The sequence below is a fragment of the Thunnus albacares genome, chromosome 6 (assembly GCF_914725855.1).
Source record: "Thunnus albacares chromosome 6, fThuAlb1.1, whole genome shotgun sequence".
In the NCBI taxonomy this organism is placed as follows: Eukaryota; Metazoa; Chordata; class Actinopteri; order Scombriformes; family Scombridae; genus Thunnus; species Thunnus albacares.
This window is the reverse complement of record NC_058111.1, coordinates 26,602,849-26,623,356: the sequence shown is the minus strand read 5'-3', so window position 1 is coordinate 26,623,356 and position 20,508 is coordinate 26,602,849. Positions and strand designations below refer to the sequence as shown.

Sequence of the window (20,508 nt, the reverse complement as noted above, 5' to 3'; positions counted from 1 at the left end):
TTTTTACGTCTGTGTTTTATAAGTGTGTATCCCCCGTATTGCACATCAATAAAGGTGGTGGTAAAGGTAATGGTGAGGTTAAAGATTGTGAAAAAAAGGTTGTTTAGTGAACATATGTGTTCAGAGTCAGAGTCAACAGCTGTGAGAGAAATCTGAGCCTCAAATTTCCTACATTATCTGTGACACTGAAATTATACATGCGCATATATTAAAGTTAGACGCATGATTTTGGGCTTGCTTTAACAACTAAAAGTCTGTAACTTCAGTGTCACACAGAGTGTGGGAACTTTGAGAGCTTCACAGTCTTCTGCTTTGAATCTGTACTCAGATGAACAAAAGCTGATATACCAGCCATAGATATCACCACAGGCTGTTAAATTATTCCCGAACATCATTTCACAGGATCTGTCAGGACAATTTTTGAAGTGCTGCTAAAACACAACTATGAAAGCAAATAAGTGCAATAATAATTTGAATTATATCAGCAATTATTATATCACCACATTTTGAAATTTTATCACTACTGAATACTTTAATGTTGTTAAATACCACTGAATTTATTGCACTGAAATGTTTGACTTTGAAAACCACCTTTCCGAAATTACGTGGTCTGAATTTCAATGGTCACTTTCAAGTTGCTCAACTTCAAAAACTTAATTTCCAGTATATATATCTTGGGTTTCTCAAATGCAGATAGAAAATTCACCTCCCTAATATTCAAAAGCTATATTGAAGTTGTTGAATTAGCTCAAATCAGATCGGAAAGTTCTAATCAAGTCAAAAACTCTAAAACTGGTTGCTAAAATCCACTTGGTGAAAATCAGATGCTTAATATTCAGATCTGAACATAAAGGATAGATGGCACATGAATTCTCTCTCTGAGTTTGAGAACCCTAAAATAAATATATACTGGAAATTAAGTTTTTGGAATTGCAAAACTTGAAAGTGAGTATTCAGGATTTCAGGAAGTGAAAATTAAGAGAGATGGTTTTGAAAGTCAGTGAAATAAATTCTGTGGTATTTAAATTTCAACATCAAGTATAGTAGTTATTAAATGTAAGAATTTGGTATTCACTTGCTGATATGTTTCCAGTTATCATGGCACAACCAGATGCATTATCTTCACTCACACACACTGTTATTCTCTAACTCACTCCCCACTCAGTCCCCCCCAAAGTCTGAGTGAGGATTTCGCCCTTGCACCACATCATTCTTTGAAATAGTCAATTCATGTTGACATTGTTATTATTAATGTCCCATTACTCTCCCTTAACCCGTCCTAGAGCCGCCATCAGTTTAAACAACCATCTTTTTTTCTTTGTCTTATATTTAACAGGAGGATTGTATCCAATTTAGCTTTCGCTCATTGTTGTACATCTTTTTTTCTTAAGCTATTTGTAAAATGTCTGCCAGGGAGGCTGCAGTGGCGAGCGCAGTCATTTCTGCATACAGGGGAATGCAAAAGGCTACAACTCTCAGAGCGAGTTTGATTGGGGACACAACACTCCATGCATGCGTGCAAACAGAAGAGGGGTTAGGGAGAAGGAAGGACAACCCAGTATTGGGGAGTGATCCAAACTGATTGTTCAACAGCTATATTCAATACTTTTTAATACAACTTTATTAATAGACAGAAAAACACTGTTAATCACATAACTAAGAATGTGGTTATAAGCTTTAAAAAAACTTGAAGTGGAACTTGTTATATTAATAAGTAACTATAAAAATCTCAAAGATACACCAGAGAATGGGGCTGTACTAAAGCATAAAAGCATAAAGAAAAAGTATTAGGACTTGAAAAGGTGGACAGCAGAGGGCATAAAGTGCATGTGCTCAGGTAGGTTCAACACGCTCATTCATTTCTTTGTGATTTGTTGATCACAAAAAGAAGTCAGATCACTCTGTTTCACTGCAACAATCTTTAAACAGATCTTAACAACACTGCTCAGGCTGTTTCTTGCTTTCACTGTTAGACTGTGAAACCAGCAAATAAAATAAAAAGGTTAAAAGTCTCTCAATAAAAGGTTGATAAAAACAACAAAGAATAACTGAACTGACTGGAAAAAGAGTTGCATGTTTAGAGATGGTGCGCTCATCAACATCAATAGTCATTGTTGCTTGATATGTTTGCTCATTAGCTCTCTGAAAGGGTTTTAGAGGTGGTAAGTTCACACAAAACCGTTTCTTTATCTAGATGTCATAACAGACTCATCATGAGTGTACTCCTCCAAGGCTGTCGGGTTTCCTGAATAGAGTGTTTCTGTGTTTCTACCCTCCACCCTCCCTTGCAGCCGGTGTCATGTGGAACAAAAGTGTATGGACAAACATTCCATTATTGTGTTACGCTTGTTAAAGCTCCTCCAATAGCTGGGATCTACTTAAAAGGCTTTTTTTTTGTAGGATAGTGGACAAATAGGACACACACGCACACACATATGCACAGTGTGTCAGTGGGGTTTGTACTATCTGGCATTATCAGTTAAGTCTGTTCAATATCCTCGTGATATTAATGCGTGTTGGAGAGTGAGGAGATGGATCTTCATGTTCGTGTGTGGGTGGGTAGGTATGCCCGTGTGTGTTTGTGTGAGTGACGGTGAATCTGGCCTCTCATATTCTGGCAAAACTATCTGGGGCTGGAGTGGATTTGCATATTGAGCACAAATACAAAGCAGTGTGCAGCGCAGTGGACAGTGTTTCCCTGCCCCCCCCCATCACCAGGCTCCGGGCTGTCAGAGAGGGCAACCAGATAAGACAGTGGAGACATGGATTAAAGGTTGAAGGGGCACAGCAGCATATGGTGCCCCCTGATATCCATGCCCCTTATATTGTTGTTGGACTAACACCGCCTACGTAATCACCACAAGAAGAATGTCTCACAGGATGTAAGAAAGCAGTGCTCGTCTTCTTTTCCTTTCAGTTTAGAATATGTTTAGAATATGCTCGCAACAGGTTTCAGCGGTCAAAGGGTCATCAAACTAAACCGATAAAAAATAAAAATGACAAGTCAAGCAGAGAAGATCAGTTTGTTTATAGGAAATGTGGTCCTCTTGTGATTTTAACATCTCAGAAAATGCTAGAATGTGAAGAGAAAGTCAAGAAAAAAATGGGAAAAAAGTCAAAGCTGTCAGGCTCAAGTCCCTCTATGAAAAAACAATGAACTGCACATATACACAGATTTTTTTTCTTTTCTTTTTGTTAAAAATGAAAGTAATGAGTCCTAAAACCAAAAGGTCAAAGGTTCAATGCACTTAACATCCACATATCATGTGAGTCCTTGCCAGCAGACCTGGTTGCTCACTGTAGGTCTCTGTATACGAGCACTAGCTAAAATGCCTCGACTATAATGTGAAATTACAGTAGTGGTACACATAGTTACCATTAATAACCCATCAAATAGCTCTTTGACACCAAACTCCCCTCACCCACAAACCACAGAACACTCCAAAAGAGGATGCAATACAAAGGTCAACCCAAGCAACCCAAATACAAATAATCAAATACATACACTTTTGAACATGCAAACTGTAGTAATGCTATGAAGTGTTACTATGAAGGTTTTTGTAGTCCTCATGTGTCTGCTGTGGCCTGTGTGTTTTTGTATATGTTTATGTAGGTGTGTGCACATATTGTAAATGTACAGTAAGTCTGTGAAACGTGTTTTCAAATGTATCTGTATGCGTGTGCTCCCCAGTTTGTCCCACCTGTGCCCCCTCCTGTTCTACTGGACACAACGGTGACAACGTTAAGGTGAAGTCTGCTGTAACAATGCACAGATGGGATCTCTCGCTCTTGCCTCTCTCTCTCTCTCTCTCTGTCTCTCTCTCTCTCTCTCTCTGCCTCACTTTCTCTCACTGTGTGCCTTAACGCACCATTCATCCTAGCTGTTCATATGCATCAGATTTGACATGCTCATTCGCTGTCTGCAAGGACAGAACAACCAGGGACCACTTTTCAGCCTCATCCCTGGAAAGTCATTTGTGTGTCGGCTGAGTGTGTGGGAGGGTAGAGTAAAAGAGACAGAAATTTGGAGTGCGTGATAGAGAGACACAGAGAGAAACAGCGAGTGAAAAAGAACGACAGTGAAAGTGAGTGCAATTGGAAAAAGAATGATGTAAAGGGAGGCAAACACAGAGGTAGGAGGAGGATGAAGAGAAAAGTAGAGGGATGTAGACATTATAGAGAGAGGAAAAAGGAAATTGGAGGAGTATTTTGAAAGAATGACAAGTGAGAGACAGAGAACGCAAGAACAACACTAGTGAGAGAGCAGGGCTCCGGGGCGCCGTACAAAAGAGGGACTAATAATGAAACTAAGGAGAGCTGCTGCGCAACCTTTCCAACGGGGAGAGATTCAGGCAGTAAACACACATTTACAGAGAAGCCAAAGTGTGTACACTGAAGAGCTCGTCTCCCACTCCTGCAGGGACATCTCATTTCAGTGTCCGTACTTTGTGGTTTCTTGGATTAGCTTCACACATACACCACTAACTACAGCTGGCCTTATTGCAACAATGTTTTTGTTGAAGGACAATTTCAGCTTATTGCAACTTATATTAACTTTATTAAGTAATTTGATCTGTTCTCTTGGCTATGGTAACATTGCACTCACCAAAGAGTTTGATGAGATCTGTAAAGGCGAAGACATCATGTCAACAAAGACCAATAGGGTGAGAAACCTGGGCTTTCTCTGCGGTCTAGTGGTCTAAGACACATAATATATAATTGCAACATTCCTGGTTCGATTCTGGATGGGGATCTTTGTTGCATGTCATCCCCCTTACTGTTTCCCTATATATATATATATATATATATATACTGTCAACTGTCAAATAAAGGCAAAATGCCCCAAAAATGTTTTAAATGGACAGGGTTTGGTTATATTTTTACTGTTTGCATTCAATTTCTCTTCAAAATACCTGGGGGTTTATATGTACAGTAAGATGGTCTGACTGTGTCAGCGTTTTGTCTCTCATCTTACTTTTTTTTTTGCAATGTCCCCATGTTCCCACATCTCAACAATTAACTTATGATGAAATGTTATTACCAGAAGTTCCCTTTAACTCTTCTCTGCCACCTTGCTGCCTTCAGCATTGTATTTCTTTATGATGTTGATCACAAAGTTAATAGATTCTGAGAGCACTCACACTGAATGAGAGAGAACGAGCACAAATAAAACAGCAGAGTTTTACCCCAGCAGTCAGTTTATGAATTACCTATGGCAGTGAAAAGCCCTGGGCATATTTAATGCAGGAGAATCTGTCCCCTTTTTCACTTTGTTCCCCTCTATTCTCTCTCCTCTTTGCAGTATTCTGCATTTTTTCTCCACTAGCAGCATGACATTAGTTGGTGTCGAGACAGGCGGAGGGATTTCGAGTTAAGTTCCTCCGCTCACCCTGACCACACTTTTTCTGAAGAAGCAGGATTATTCAATCTTGAAAGGTAAAGGAAGTGACTAAACTAGCTGCTGTCAGAGGGATAAAAACATGATTTTCACAAGACATTTTCACAAACACAGAGTAGGACAGTAGCAGCAAAAAGCTTGCAATGCTGTCTCCATTCAGTCAAAAACCACATCATGTTTTAGACCTCTGACCGTCAGAAGCTTTTAAAAACTCAAAGGAGAGAAGTAATTTCTATAGGTGCTCTCAGCGAAGCACCTAACAGTGTAGGTAGCCATTACAGAAGAGCACAGACAACCCATCGTGCGCAACGATGAGCAATTTACAAAATTACATTCCTCTGGAATATGAAATTATCTACAGTGTATTTTTAGAGCATGCGCAATTATCTGGTCAAGGCAACTCAATGGACCACCATGCACTCAAAGCAGGTCACAGGATCTGCATTATCTCGCAATGTGACACCAGCGAGTTCAGCCGCTGTGTTCATCAAGAGCTGTAGGGTCATTTAGTTGTTGTGTGGATCGATTAACAATCAATTTCAAATTAGTGATGCAAGGCCACAGTACCCCCGGGAGTACAGTTTAAAAGACCTGCATGCACAGTAGTCCTTGCTTCAGGACTCATGTCAGGAAAGTCTGACCTAAAACTACCCACAGCTGAGTCTGCATCATTCCTCCAGGGCTCCTGTAAATGCAGCGCCCACAACAACATTTTATGTAGCTGTCAGTCATAAAGTTATTAGTGGGAATGGACTGCTTGTTTTCCAGGAGGGAGATTTTTTTTTATTGTGCTACACACTTCAGTGCTGTGAAATCTGTGCAATTTAGAAATGTTGAAGATGACTGATCACATCATCATTATCATAATATGTCCTCATCTCCCTTCTCCCCCAGTTTAGCTGAGTCTGGATTGTGTCAAGGGCTAAAATGTATGATTAATCATTCCCTCAAATTAGTAATTTGTGCTCTCAAATTTCAAGTCATTCCCTTCAAATTACACCAGTAATTTGTGCATGCAATGTGCAATACTTATCACATTCCTTCAATTTAGCAATTTGTACCCTGGAATTACTTAATTTGCTCCATGGAACTATTTAATTTTCTCCCTAAAATTGCTGATTTGGGATCTTAAATTACTTAATCCATTTCTGTCTAATTAAATTAGTTTACTGCTGCTTCTGACACGAATATGTGTATTTACATATATACACACACATATATATATATATACATATATATATATATTGACATCTTTGTCAATATATCTTGTGTACTTCAGATTCGGTTGTAACACAGTGGGTTACTGCTGGCATCATTGCATGTTTTTAAGGACACTGTTGAGATTGTATCACTGTATTTACTATCACTTTCTGGAAATGTATTATAAATTCTATGAATTAAGGGCATAAATGACTGATTAAGGGTAATGCTTTATCAGAAACAACCATCAAATGAACTTTTTAAGCTGCGTATCATGTAGTTGCAGGCAGTAAGGGTGAGCTTGTTCTTGAAATGTGCCCATTCTTCAGTTTATTTCCAAAAACTGTGACCGACCAAGTCACAAGAGCTATTTACGAATTCACCCCCTGCAGAAAAATGAACAGCTGAACAGACTGAGTTTCCTTTCATCTTAGCATTAAGCTCACTGGAGAGCATGAATCTGCCTAATGAACCCAAAAGACAATCTGACTGTCTGGAACCTGGAGAACTGTGATTGGTGGATCAAACTGATGAGGTCATTACAATCCAGGGAAACCTTGATCCTTTGGGATCCACCGTAATTTATTTGCCAGGGGAATAAGAGGCACACACCCTGCCTGTTAGCACACACTTGTGGGAATAATGTGTGTGTGGGAGCATTTCCTTCGCCATTGATCTGAGCTCATAAAGGCTTACAATGATAAACACGGTAACTATTCTTGGTAATACCAGAGATCAACTTAATGACTCTCTGGCAGATACTGATTGAGAGCTGCAATATATCACAAACACACACACACAGAGACATGAATGGTGTAGGAGGGCTTTTGTAAAATGTAAGTCAATTCACATTGATTGTTACAAACCTGAAAGTTTCAGTAGGAGTCATAAAGATACAGAGAACAGGAATATTTCTGTGAGGTTTGTGAGGATAAATAAAGTAAAGAAAGTCTTTTAATTCAAGCATAACGTGTAGCCTGTGATGCTGCAACATACATCTTGGTGGTTAAATGAAAACTGGGCAATTTTTTAACAATAATGTGATATTGAGAAGCATCCTGTACAAGAATTGGAATCAACTATTTATGTGCAAAGAAACAATAATTATTCTTGTTAGAGCAGAGTCAGTGTGTGACTAGTTTAGAGCGCTGACTCACACTCATGACTTTGCTCAGATTTTATCACTCCTTTTGGTCATGCTGAGCTCTTGTAATAATCACTGATAAGAAATGATTAAACTCATGAACATGACTATGACATTTCATGAATTTGAAAAGCTTGCTTACATGTTTTGTGTGAGAAAACAACAAACTATAACCGATCCATAGTTGGAAAGAGTTGAACATTTTTAAAAGCTTTTTTTTTTTTTCTAATTTTTTTAACCACACTTTTCAAGACTCTTAACTTAGCCACCCATATTTCCACGTCTGTATCTGTATGTACCCAATATGTCCTGAGTTACTGCTGTGATGTGGGAGTCCTGTCAGCAAACGTCCTGTCAAACCTCAAGTGCCAGCAAAGCAAAGCTGCTCATTTCAAGGAGAGGATCTTCAAGGTGCCATGACATGAAGAAGACATCCGCTTTAAATATGTATAAGCCCAGAACTCTTCTCACACACACACGCACGCACGCACACACTCTAAATGAGAACCTAAAAGATAGCCTTTACCAAATGCCACATGTACTGCATGTTATGGATCAAAGATTCTTTTATATACACTTAAAGGTGCAGTGTGTTGAATGTAGTGACATCTAGCGGAACAGACTTTGCAGAAATGGAATATAATATTCATAAGTATGTTTTAATTAGTGTATAATCCCATGAAAATAATAATCATGTTTTCATTAGCTTAGAATGAGCCCTTTATATCTACATAGGGAGCTGGTCCTCTTCCACGGAGGCCACCATGTTGCACCAACATGTTTCTACAATAGTCATTTCAGTGACTTTGATTCACTGATGAAATGTCTTCATCACTCAATTAAATTAAAATGCTTCAAAACAACAGCACAATACCTCTGCACAGAATGAAGAAGTGTTGACAGAGTTGCTTAACTGACTGCAATGAACTTCCACTGTAAAGTGTTTGGTACTTGAAATGTTAGAGAGGTACAAACCTGGATCTGAAACAAGTTTGACAAGTGCATTGAGTGCCTCCAGATGAGCTTCTGCTTTAATAAGTGACACCCCACCTCCCCAACACCCTTTTTCATCATCTAACTCAATGCAGTTAAAAACACAATTTATCACATTTCAGCATGATCACCATCACCCTGCTCCCTACACGCGTATGATTCACTCATGATCCTCTCATTTGCCACTCTGATTAAAGGTACAACCAACCCGAAAAACCTCAAAGCCACAAACCTCTAAACCCCAAAACCTCTGTGAACTGACCACATCAGATGTTTGCCCCAGATGCTTGGCCAACTGCCGCGCAGCGAGAACAGCCTGTGGACTCTTTGGGGCCTAGTTTAATGTGTGCTTAAGAGACCGTGGGACTGGGCAAACGCTGTGCTCTCTCTCCTCCAAATATCTGCCCATCATTTATTCATTCACACTCCCAGGATGGCCGCTGCCGCCATCATCTGAGGACCCCGTCGTCTGAAGTCCTCTGCGCCTCTGTCGCTCACACATACACACGCGGACGCACACACGCACATGCACTTTGCAAGCGGTCCCAGGGGTCTTTTAATTTTTTGAGAGGTTATTTTTAGTGAGAAAAATAATCGAGGTGGAAAGTTCCATCTGTCCAACACTCTTGTTCCAGCTGCTCCTTTTTAGCAGCAGGCGGAAAGAGGAAGAAAAAAAAAAACGCTACTTATCTGATAAATCTGACACAGACAGGATTTTTCATCATACGCACTCTCCATGAGCAGGATTTTTTAATTGAGAGGCTTCTTTTAAGTAAGATGCTAGGTGTGTGACATTTAAAAGAAAAAAAAAAAAACACTGCAAGATCGCCTAGGGTTACAAAAGTGGGAGTATGTTTAAATGGCTTACTGTGCTGTTCAAAACTCTTGTTACTGTGTTACCTCTCATTTTTTATTATCTGTAACTACCTGCAAAAAAAATCTAAGAGAGTAAAACAAAGCAGCTCTGAAGAGGCAATAGAAGCATTGCAGCAGCAAGCATGATTCTGTTGATTTTCAGACCTGCCACACATTATTATATACAGTATAGTTCTTGAGATAGTATTGAAACAATGGTTTTATGAACCTAGACATAAAAAAATCACTTTTCAAACTAGTCTTTATGGCCAGCTAGATGTATTTTCTGTAACTCACCAAAACCACTGCTGCTGTGAACCCAGTGCAACTGAGTGGCATAAATCACATTTGAGTGATGGATTTATTGAGAAATGAAATCGGAAAACTGAGCAAAGGAGACGATGTAAACAACAAACAGACCAGACTCTCTATGTAATTTCATACCAGAACTTTCAGCAGAGCCTCAAAGGTTAACAAGCTCACAGAAGAAAGTGAAGAAGGGTAACTGGTCTCAGTTCAGCTTTGATGCCAACATGAATGCCCTGAATGTCAATGAGCAAGAGAAAGATTCCATGTTGTCTTTCTTTTTATGCTCCAGCACTCCTCCGTCCTCACTGGACTCTTTATTTCAAACATATGGACAGCAGGATGGAAGCCCGGAGCCTAATGTGAACATTTCAGTGTATGCAAATTTGAAATGTTCTATAAGATCTATTATGCAGACAACCAAAACAAACAGCAGCAGTAGTTGAAAAGTTCAGAGCCACCACCTCCTCTTGAATTTAATTTGCTGAATTGATTGGACCTCCGCATCGGTCCCTGCCACACCCTTGAGGGTTGATTTGGATGAATCGTTAAATCGGGGCATGGACAGAGCAGCTCTGTGTTGATATCGCCTGGAGGGTACATTGTGACAACAGCTGAACCGATCAGTTTATTAGCATAAAGCCTCTACTGTTTATTATTCTAACTTTTAGAAACTTTCTTCAAACACTTCAAGCAGTGCAAATCTAACTAACTTTTCTTCGGTGTATCGCTGCGAGATTCCCATTGCTAATTGAGAAGAGGGGATGCAATATTTATGTGTAACTCGGGAGCGTTGATGGTTGAAGAAGGACATGACATATCCCCTAACTAATGCTGAAAGTACGAAGGGGGCCCTGCCATAAACTTGGCCGTGACTAACGCCTGTCAAAATCACTTATAAATTTTCCCTTCCTCCTGTCATAGTTGCTCACAGTTTCCTGGTCTTCCAAAACTTTCCTCTTTAGCTCTCTTAAATGTTGACTGTATGTCCACAGTCAGAAAAACATACCGGATGGCACGTCCATTAAGATCAAGACAAAAAAAAAAAACCCAAAACGATAAATATATGCGAGGTAAATGTGAAGTGACTCAGGCCTCATTGTGTAATAACCCAAAACGATCCAGTATCGGCTAATGTAATGAGCTAATCCAATCAATTCAGTGACAATGTATGACATGCAAAAAGTGGAGGTCAGTACACAAAGCCAAAACAAGCAAACCACAATCAATACTGAGTTTGCTGCATCAGAATTTATTTATAGAAACACTGGCAGCTCCCCACCAAGACGCAAGAGGAGAGAGGAAAAACTGTTAATAGAGCTGCTGAGAGTCATTTGTAGACTTGACCCTTCAGTTATTGCAGTGGCTGAGGTTCCTGTAGAATGGCCACAATGCACTGTTTTCATTTTGAACCATTTTGTCAGACAATGGACCAGACTGATCAAATCAAATAAACTTGTGTATATGTGTGTGTGTATATATATATATATATATATATATATATGTGTGTGTGTGTGTGTGTGTGTGAGAGAGAGTGTGTATGTGTAACCCTGAGTAAAGCTGACAAGACACCATATATCCACTCACTGCAGCGGTATACAGCTAAATAAGTGAGCAGTGGAGTGAAACACCTGGGCAATCAGGGCTAAATTCAATCTCTGTCCAAGTTCTGTCCAAATTGACATGTCAGGCCAGTGTGTGTGTGTTTGTGTGTGTGTGTGTGTGTGTGTGTGTGTGCGCGCGCGGTTCAGTGGAAATGCTATTGCTTCTCGACATGAGGCTCTGAGGGGACTTAGTCTGTATTCTAGCATTTTTCTGCCCCCTGTTCTGCTTTATTTTCTGAAAAAGAGAAAGACTTGTACACTATACGAAAAGAAAGATGAGGATTATTTCAAGGAATTTATTTCAGTGCCAGTTATTCAACAATCTTATAATGCATATTAACCATGTTCATCTGTTAACTTCCATCATGTTTGTGTGGATACAAAAGATATCAATTTATTAAATGGTGCTATTAATCATTTCTTAAATGCTGCTTCTATTTTTGGTTGTTTTCAATTTTATTCCTTCGAAGCTTTCTCTCAACTACAGGAAACATTCTAACAGGCTTGCTTAACAAATATCATTCTTGGTTACAATATTTAAGGGAAATTATATAACACATCATAATGAAGGCAACCTAAAGTATGACAAACTCGCTAAATTTACATGCTCTCTCTGATGGATTCAAGAAAACCACCGCATTAAGAAGTAAGATGAGATCGATAAACTTGTAGTTTAGAGTAACACATACACAGTAGAAGTCCCACAGGAGAATCATGGGAAATATAGTGATTTTCCTGTGGGGTTGCCTGCTCTCCTGTGCTGCCTGGTCACCATGCTTCTCGTTAATCGGGCGGATTAGCAGCGCAACCCTTCACCGTCTGCTCCGTTTCTATTTCAAAACACAGACTCTCCCACCACTGTGTCACGTTTTAAATGTGTATCCGTGGCGGTTGCGTGGTTTAACGGGGGAGAGAAAAAAAAGCAGTAATTTCAGTCCTTGTGTAAGACGCGCATATCAGGCAGTGCAGAGCGCATTATGGATAAGACGCGCACAATCAAAAGTGCTTTTGGGGGAGAGATGACATGGCGACTAGTGCTGGGGAAAAGTCATCCTAAATCAGCGCTTTGTTTTTTTGTGGAAATGCCGGGGATTTGTCAGCCTGATCCAAACATACAGTATTAAGGAGGGAGGGCGGATCAAATGGCTGTGGCACGCGCTCTTGGAGTGGAGAGGTTGAGCCCGTGGCACAATTTAATTCCAGATACATCTGTTTTTGCAATACTGATGCAGATGTATTGTAATAATGATTTGTCCACGTGATTCGAAATCTGTAAGCCTTTTGAAATAATTCTCTAACCTACTACTACTGTTACTACTATTATTAATATTATTATTACGCCTATTATTACTATTATTTTTAAGTGTGTAAGGTGCATTGTAGTTGGGAATAGACAGCCTACACAAGTTTTCAAGTGTCAGACAACTTACCCTCCATGCAGAAAATGACCATCCAGGCTATCCATAGGTCCGAGTTATGAAACTTCACCATGGTTCGTAACTGTTCAGTGTGTCGTTTTCAGTTTTAGCCCAACGCCTCCTTCTTCAGACTGTATCTGCTCCGCTCACAGTTTCCTTGAAGAAAAGTAACTGTTCCTTGTAATGGCATGAGACATGCAAGCAGTCCGGGATTTTACGCAGCGCACACCAGCGACATTTTCCCCAAACAACGTGAAATGTTCAAATTCGTAGACAAAAATAACCTTGCGAGCATTTCTATCCAGCACCAGGCACTCGTCTCTCCTTCGGGCGCTCTTTACTCCGATCCTCTCCTCCCGTTCTTTGGTAGCTGCTAGTCACTCCAAGACTATTTTCTTTCCTAGTCCTCTATCCAGTCAATTTACGCACGCTTGGAAAAACTCAGTGTGCACCTGCTGATTAACGGAAAACTGTTCACTGTCGCTGAAAGTGACTTACAAACAGATCAGAAACTGGCACTTTTCCTGACCGCTCGGTGAGTCTCTCCAACGCGTCTTGTTGCGCTCCATGGTTTCTGTCTGCTCTGCTGAAGCTGAGCGGACCTGGGAGCAAATCACACAGACTTGGAGACAACACCACTTCCGATCAATATTTTTCAAAATAAAAAATCCAGGGAGCAGCACGGAGTTATTCAAGTTATTCCATTTATAAATTTTCAGTTTTTATCAATTATCAGGGCGTTTCTGATTCGCTCCTCACTCGTTCTTTAGTAACTACTCACAGTTTTGTTTACCTTTTGTTAAAGTGTTACCACAGCTTATGAGGAGCATTTAAGGAGGAAAAGGTTGCCAGAGGTCAGAAGGTCAGTCTGTCAGGCAGGGTTGAACCACTTTACTCCTTTACATATGTGCGCCACACATTTTATTTTATTTAAGAAGTTAGTTAAGCTACAATGTTGAACTTCTATAGCCACGGAAGAGGATTAGGGCCACGTGAAAAAATTATTTGAGTTCTGAGTTTAAAGTCAGAGTTCTAAACATAAAATTTAAATTTTTAACTGACTTTAAACTCAGTACTGAAATAGTTTTTTCTCATGTGGCCCTATCTTCTTCCGTAACTAACAAGCAATAGCCTGCAACTTAAAATGTCTCCTCCATTCCAGGATGCCTACGCTCCACTTTGTGTATCGAAAGCAGCATTAATTCATTGGGCTGAATTCATTTATTCATTCATGTATTTGTTGCACAAAATGCTCAAGTACAAAACGTGGATTAATCAACCAATTGGGGGTCTGCTACCTTGAAAAAGTCTTACTCGTCTAAATGCAGCAGAGTTAGAGACAGTCTTCAGTAGTCAGACAGACTAACAGCTCCACTGTGAGCTGAGCTGAGAAACTCACCTGGACTCAAAATACATTTATTCTGTAGTTAAAATCCACCCGACTTCCTGTTTGGTCTGAGTGTGTCTGTGCGGCTTGACGGCGCTCAGCAGCGGGTGACCGGAGCCCGGCTGTTGCTGGGAGACCGCTGACGCCAGAGAGAGAGAGAGAGAAAGAGACGTTCGTGCCCTCCTGCGGTGCGTCCAGAGAATACCGACAGAACACAACAGAGTAATAGAACAGATCAGAATACCGAGAGAACACAACAGAATAGAATAGAATAGAATAGAATAGATGTTGTACTCTTTATAGTCACCATGTGCACACTTAGGCTAAGTATGGCACTTTTAAAGTATACATAATCATAATAAATATGATCAATAATATTCAAGATTCAAGATTTCTTTATTGTCATTTCTCAATACTCGCATACATTGAAATGAAATTACGTTTCACCCAGAACAAAAAGTACACAAAAGTATAAAAACCTAAAAAAAAAATAGCAGCAATATAATATAATAGAAATATATAATAATAACATAGCTAATGTAGGCCTTATTCTTCATATTCTGGCAAAACTATAGAATTCATCAGTCTCATTGTTGCTACATTAGACTCTGCATTCTGATTCATTTTCATAATTTATAATGTAAATATCGGTGCGGTGTCACTGTAACACAGAGATAGTTTACAATGGGAGCTTCACTCTAGATGAGTTCTTCATTCAGTCCAAGTCTGTTACATGTCAGAGGCACTAAGAGAAACACACACACAAAACAAACAGACTACAGATTGTGTTGTGCATGCACACAGAGCCTACAAGCAAACACATATCTGTCACTGTCTTTTCTTACACACACACACACTCACACACACACACACTCTATTTCCAAATCATGTGAAAGATAATAAAATGCTCAATTACATACAATTTCATTTGAGAGTTTTTAATCTCAGTGTGTCAAAGTTTGTGTGCGTAAGTTGTAATAAAACGGTAATGTGTGGTGCGGTGTGGCAGTGTAACAGACAAATCATTCATTTCGAAGATTTCCTCAGTGAAGAGCAGCATTAAGGGAAGAAAAACTTACTCAAGAGTGACTGCAGGCTAAGAGGACTACTCAGTGATTAAAATAAGCAGGCTGCATCAAACAACCTGTGTTCAGGCCTCTAATCACTCTAATCCACTGATCAAACCTCGCCCACCTCAGCACTAAATGACTGCTTACATCTTTCCTACTTCACAAGACTTCTGGTGTCGGCACCATGTCTTCACCAAAAAAAAGCTTCCAAACATCAAAAGAGAAACGGTGTCGACTGATTTTTTTTTTTCCTTTAAATTTTCTCCCCTAATTAGATTTTTAGACTTTAAAAAAGGGAAAAATCAAACGGGAGGACATCTATCTTATCATCCTGTCTTCTGCACAAAGCTGTTGGCAGGATTTCACAGACGTTTAGCTGTCACTGCAGACATATAAGGTACAAGTTAGAGAATCTTAGGGATGCCCCGAAGCCTTCACATCTCCCTCTTTGTTCCTCTCTTTCTCTTCCTGCCTGAACTTTAAACTTGTCTCACATGCGTGCTCAGCTCCTTTTCTAAAAAAAGGTCATGTAAATTTTGTGATATTGCATTCATGCAAGTTGCATCAGAGGGAAAACAACATCCAGCACATCGGCTTGTATCTTAAAAGTTTGATGCTGTAAACAAGGTTTGGTGTCACACCTGGAGGAATCCCTTCTGTATCAAAGCCATTATGACAAACACAGTCTGTATTGTCACACACAGGAAATACTGAACCTGTGAGATGATTTACAGCATGATTACTGGGATGCTACATGTATGTATGACATTCTGTTTGTCAAAAATGCACTGATGCATACTTTTCTTAAAGTGATTTTGTAGCATATGATGCTATTTTTTTTTAAATCTTTGTCATTATCTTGTCTTTGCATATACAGTAGCTACGTTTGATTCATCTTTTATGTATGAGGTTCAGTTAGGGCAGCAATTTTTATTATCAATGAATCTGCTGATTAGTGTTTCGATTAACTGGTTAATTGATTGGTTTGTAAAATGTCAGAAAACAAAGAAAAAAGCCCATCACAGTTTCCTAAAGCCAAAAGTGACATTGAAGTGATCTTGAAATTGCATGTTTTATTTTGAGTGAACCGTCCAAATCCTTAAAAATAAGTTTACTATCACATAAAGCAAAAAGAAAAAGTTGTATATCCTCATATTTGAGAAGCTGGAACCAGAAAATCTTTGTCATTTTTGCTTCAAAAATGATTTAATGACTTTGCTTTTATGTTTTCACGTAAAGCACTTGGTGCATGTACTTTCTTTTGTTGTAAAGCACTTTGAGCTGCATTTCTTGTATGAAAGGTGCTATATAAATAGAGTTATTATTGCTGTATTAAACAATGAATCAGTGATCAAAATACAACAGTCAGCAAAATGCTGACTGTTGTATTCATTTCCCAGTAGCTACAGACAAATGCAAATGACACGCGTGATGTGCCAAGTCAAGTGACTGCTGCTACACTAAATCAAACAGAAGCAATGTACAAAGTCACAATGATGTCCAGCAGTGAGAAAATATTTTAAAAAGGAATAACATCAATAATATATGCTGTTCTGAAAAAAAGATTACTTTTTTTTTGCACAAATTAAACCTCGTACATGTACCTCGACCAGATCAATGCATCAAGAAAATGTTCTTTTACACCATCTACTCATGTTCCCCTTCAATACTCCCTTAGGTTAAATAAAACACAGGTTTGACCATGATGGATGGGTTACACTGGGTCTCTTCAGCAGCCCCCAGAAAGATGCATGCTTGATTTATTATTGATTCTTCTCTGAAACTGCTCCATTTTTCTTTTTCTGCACCCCCTATAAAAGATTCAAAAGACCTGAAGGAGATCCTCAATGTTAAATGTTGTAATTCTCTTCTACTGACAGTCCTGGCTGGAGTTCACGATAACTTGAATATTGATGTCAGGTAAACGGATGATCCTTTTTTCTCTTTTTAGTGCTGCATCATGTGTTCTTTGAGTTGTTGGATCATTTTTTAAGCGGCTTAATTTTTTCCCTAAGGATATTTATTGTTGATTTTGAATAAGTCAAACTCAGATCCACTAGTGCCTGCTGAGAAGAGTAACTTAAAGTGAAATCAAGCAGTCATTACACTCACTGAGGGTCAATGCTCTGAGTTCTGAACAGTATCCATACAATGAGGTCCTTTCATATATTCATCTTTCTCGACAGAAAATCCATTTTTATTTTGCAACAAAACTTGTACTTGTGTCCAAAATACTTGCAAATGTCTCATTTACAATAAATTGTTGTGTATATTTTTTTGTATTCTTACCTATAAATCTTGAAAATAAAACTTTCATTGTCTACTTGAACTTCAAACTTTGATTGTCCTTAAAAATAGAAAACACTGCCATCTTGTGGTGAAGAAAACACTTTACTTGACAGAAGAACTTCATGGAAGAAGAAAGAAGAAATCCGTCAGGCATTTTGCTTGTTTTCAGTAACATTTACTTCTAGGAAGTAGCAGATTTATTTAAACAAGACTAACATGTTACAGTGACGTAAGTGCAAGGATGAGAAAGAAGGTTGGTACCATTGCACAATCAACAACACACACTCAATATGTCAATACACAAGATCATAAGAGACTAACAGAGCAGGCCGGTCCCCCAAGGAAGCATCAGTTCTGAAATGACAAAAAGGACAATGCTGTTACTGCAGAAAGAAAACATGATTTATTAAAGAACTTCTTGAGGGCCACAGCTCCTGTCATGAATGTATGAATCTTTCTGGCAGCAACATAAACACCAAGATGACATTCATTTTTGGAGCAGGAATATTACAGAGTCGAGTCAGGCTATGACAGGTCTGTGTTCACTTCTGGGGAGGCAATTAGACAGAACAGCTCTTATATGACTCTTATCTGACCTGTTTCTCTCCTCTCCCACCCTGGGCTGGGTTCTTTCCTCTTTTGCTTCAGTCATTTGCATGGAAAACCTATTATTCATTCCAATGTGACTAACAAAACTGCACCAAAATGAAAGCAATGTAGCCTAAAAGTGATAAGAGCAAAAGTTGCTCACAGATTGGCTGCAGACTAACAAGATAAAAATAAATCTGCAGATAAGGAAGATGGTCACCTGACAACAAAAGAGGAGTAGTGAGCGTATGAATGAAGACAGCTTGTACACAGGTGGGTGTGTCGCAGCTGATTACAACTGGCACTGCTGGTAAGACCTGTTTTGGATCTTCCACACGCACTGGGTGACGAGCAACGAGCCCGTGATAAGTAACCTTTGAAACGGGGTGTGACTGGGGTGTTACCTGTTGAGCTGCATTTTATTGCATTTTGCTGTTAAATGTATTGTGAACTACAAACAGAGGAATGTTGGAACATTTTTACACACTGAGCAGTGAGCAGTGATAGAGGTCAGTCCCTGGGTGTACTTGTTCACTAGAGTAAAACTGTTTTATATCAAATAAAATATTTCTATTTCTCAACTGCAACAATACCTCATCACTGCTGGAGGATGAAGATGAGGATGAGCTGCTTGATTTATGTCCATCCTTCTTTTCCTTATTCTTCTTGTCCTTCTTCTTCTTATGCTCTTTGTGCTCATCTGACTTGTTCTTACTGCCAGACTTATGCTTACTGTCAGACTTGTCCTTCTTGTCAGACTTCTCGTGACTGTGAGACTTGTCCTTACTGCCGGACTTGTCCTTACCGTCCTAAAAAAAAAAAAAAGGCAAAAAAGTTCAGATGCAGTAAATTTACCAGAGAAGCAACTTTTCAATATCCCCTTCCAGTAATGTGCCCTGGCGAGACCCACTAGTGTCACTGCCAAAAAGCAGCTAAAAGCATAGATTTATATATAAAAAAACACACTTTTCTAAATTCTATTTCTCAGTAGCTGGAAAAGCTCTTAGCATATTTGTTACAACGCACACAAACAGTGCAAAGCCTCCCTACCTTATCCTTGTCCTTGCTCCATGGCCAATTAAACTCATCCTTATGAGCTTCCTCCTTCTTCACTGCATCTTCATCTTTACCCAAAGCTGCAAGCAAGCAAAAGAGACAGATGGTGAGCAGGCTTAGAAGAAAAGTGATATAAAAATCTGAATTACTTTCACCAAGAAAAGAAACGTCTTAACACTGCAATATATCAAGTAAATACACCTTGCTGGGTCTGTTTACACTGATGCAATTTGTCACTGTTTTTCTTGTGCATATATTTGAATAATTAAGCTGCCAAGTGTAAAACTTCCCTCTAAAAAGCCTGTTGCTCGCTATTTGGAAACATGTTTACTACATAAATCAGCCGACCCACGTCGACTCACACTTACGGGATTAATGTATAATACTCACTAATTAAACCAAAGCCTACCTGATGAGAGATCGAAAGACATCGTCGGTCTTGGCTGTGCGCCTGTCCAAACAAGTGACCGCAGAGATTGACAGGCTGCTTTTTTCACAAACAGGAAGAAACATGAGATGGCAACACCTAAACCACGTGATCTAACCTGACCACACCTCCAACCACAGCTCCAGTTTATTAATACATTTATTATTCACGTGTATGTTCAGTATCAGAGTTAAGAATTGTATGAACGTTACAGACCAACACAAATAAGAAATGCAAATACTATTATTGATACTGCGTCAATAGTTATTTGTGTAAAACGTGTGTAAGGGGCTGTAGCAAAGTGACAGGTGAGGGTTCATATTTTACTTTATAATAAAGCAGAACGGCCTCCATTTTTCTCAAAATAATATGTGTGGCAAACATGATAAAATGTAGTTGATTCTTCATTCAGATGCTTCAGCACAACACATCAACAACATAAACCCACTAAGCAGTTGTTTTTGACAGTGGATGATATGTTACAGCTTCCACACAAGAGTATATATGAAGAGTTAGAAAAGTTATTGGCTTTAGGAACTTTAGGAGTTTTTAAAGGCAGTTGACACATTATTGACTTCTGAGTTATAAGCTTTTGTCAGTTATTGTTTGCTAAATGTTCTTATACTATTTTTTCAAGATTTTATATTCAGTGGTGGAAGTACACAGTTGAGATACTTGCACTTTACATGAGTGTTTCCTTTATACTTTTTAACTTTTACAGATGAAGATTTTACACACATAACATGAGTTTATTTTTGTAGAACATTTCCCAC

At 39.1% G+C, this 20,508-nt stretch overlaps 2 protein-coding genes across 2 annotated transcripts in view; both read right to left on the bottom strand.

Moving 5' to 3' along the window:
• igsf11 (immunoglobulin superfamily member 11) overlaps window positions 1-13,595 on the bottom strand; it is a 108,673-nt gene extending 95,078 nt beyond the window's left edge. Inside the window, exon 1 of the mRNA XM_044354993.1 lies at window positions 12,931-13,595. Coding sequence (XP_044210928.1) covers window positions 12,931-12,991 — 61 coding nt within the window. The 5' untranslated portion in view covers window positions 12,992-13,595. The remainder of the gene's footprint in view (window positions 1-12,930) is intronic.
• Window positions 13,596-17,823: 4,228 nt separating this feature from the next.
• LOC122984081 (protein PXR1-like) lies at window positions 17,824-19,828 on the bottom strand. The gene is made up of 4 exons (XM_044354386.1): window positions 19,718-19,828; window positions 19,303-19,388; window positions 18,846-19,061; window positions 17,824-18,018 (listed from the first exon to the last, which is right to left on the bottom strand). Exons 1-4 carry the CDS (start codon window positions 19,737-19,739, stop codon window positions 18,013-18,015), a joined length of 330 nt encoding a protein of 109 aa, XP_044210321.1. The 5' UTR covers window positions 19,740-19,828; the 3' UTR covers window positions 17,824-18,012.
• Between the last annotated feature and the right edge of the window lie 680 nt (window positions 19,829-20,508).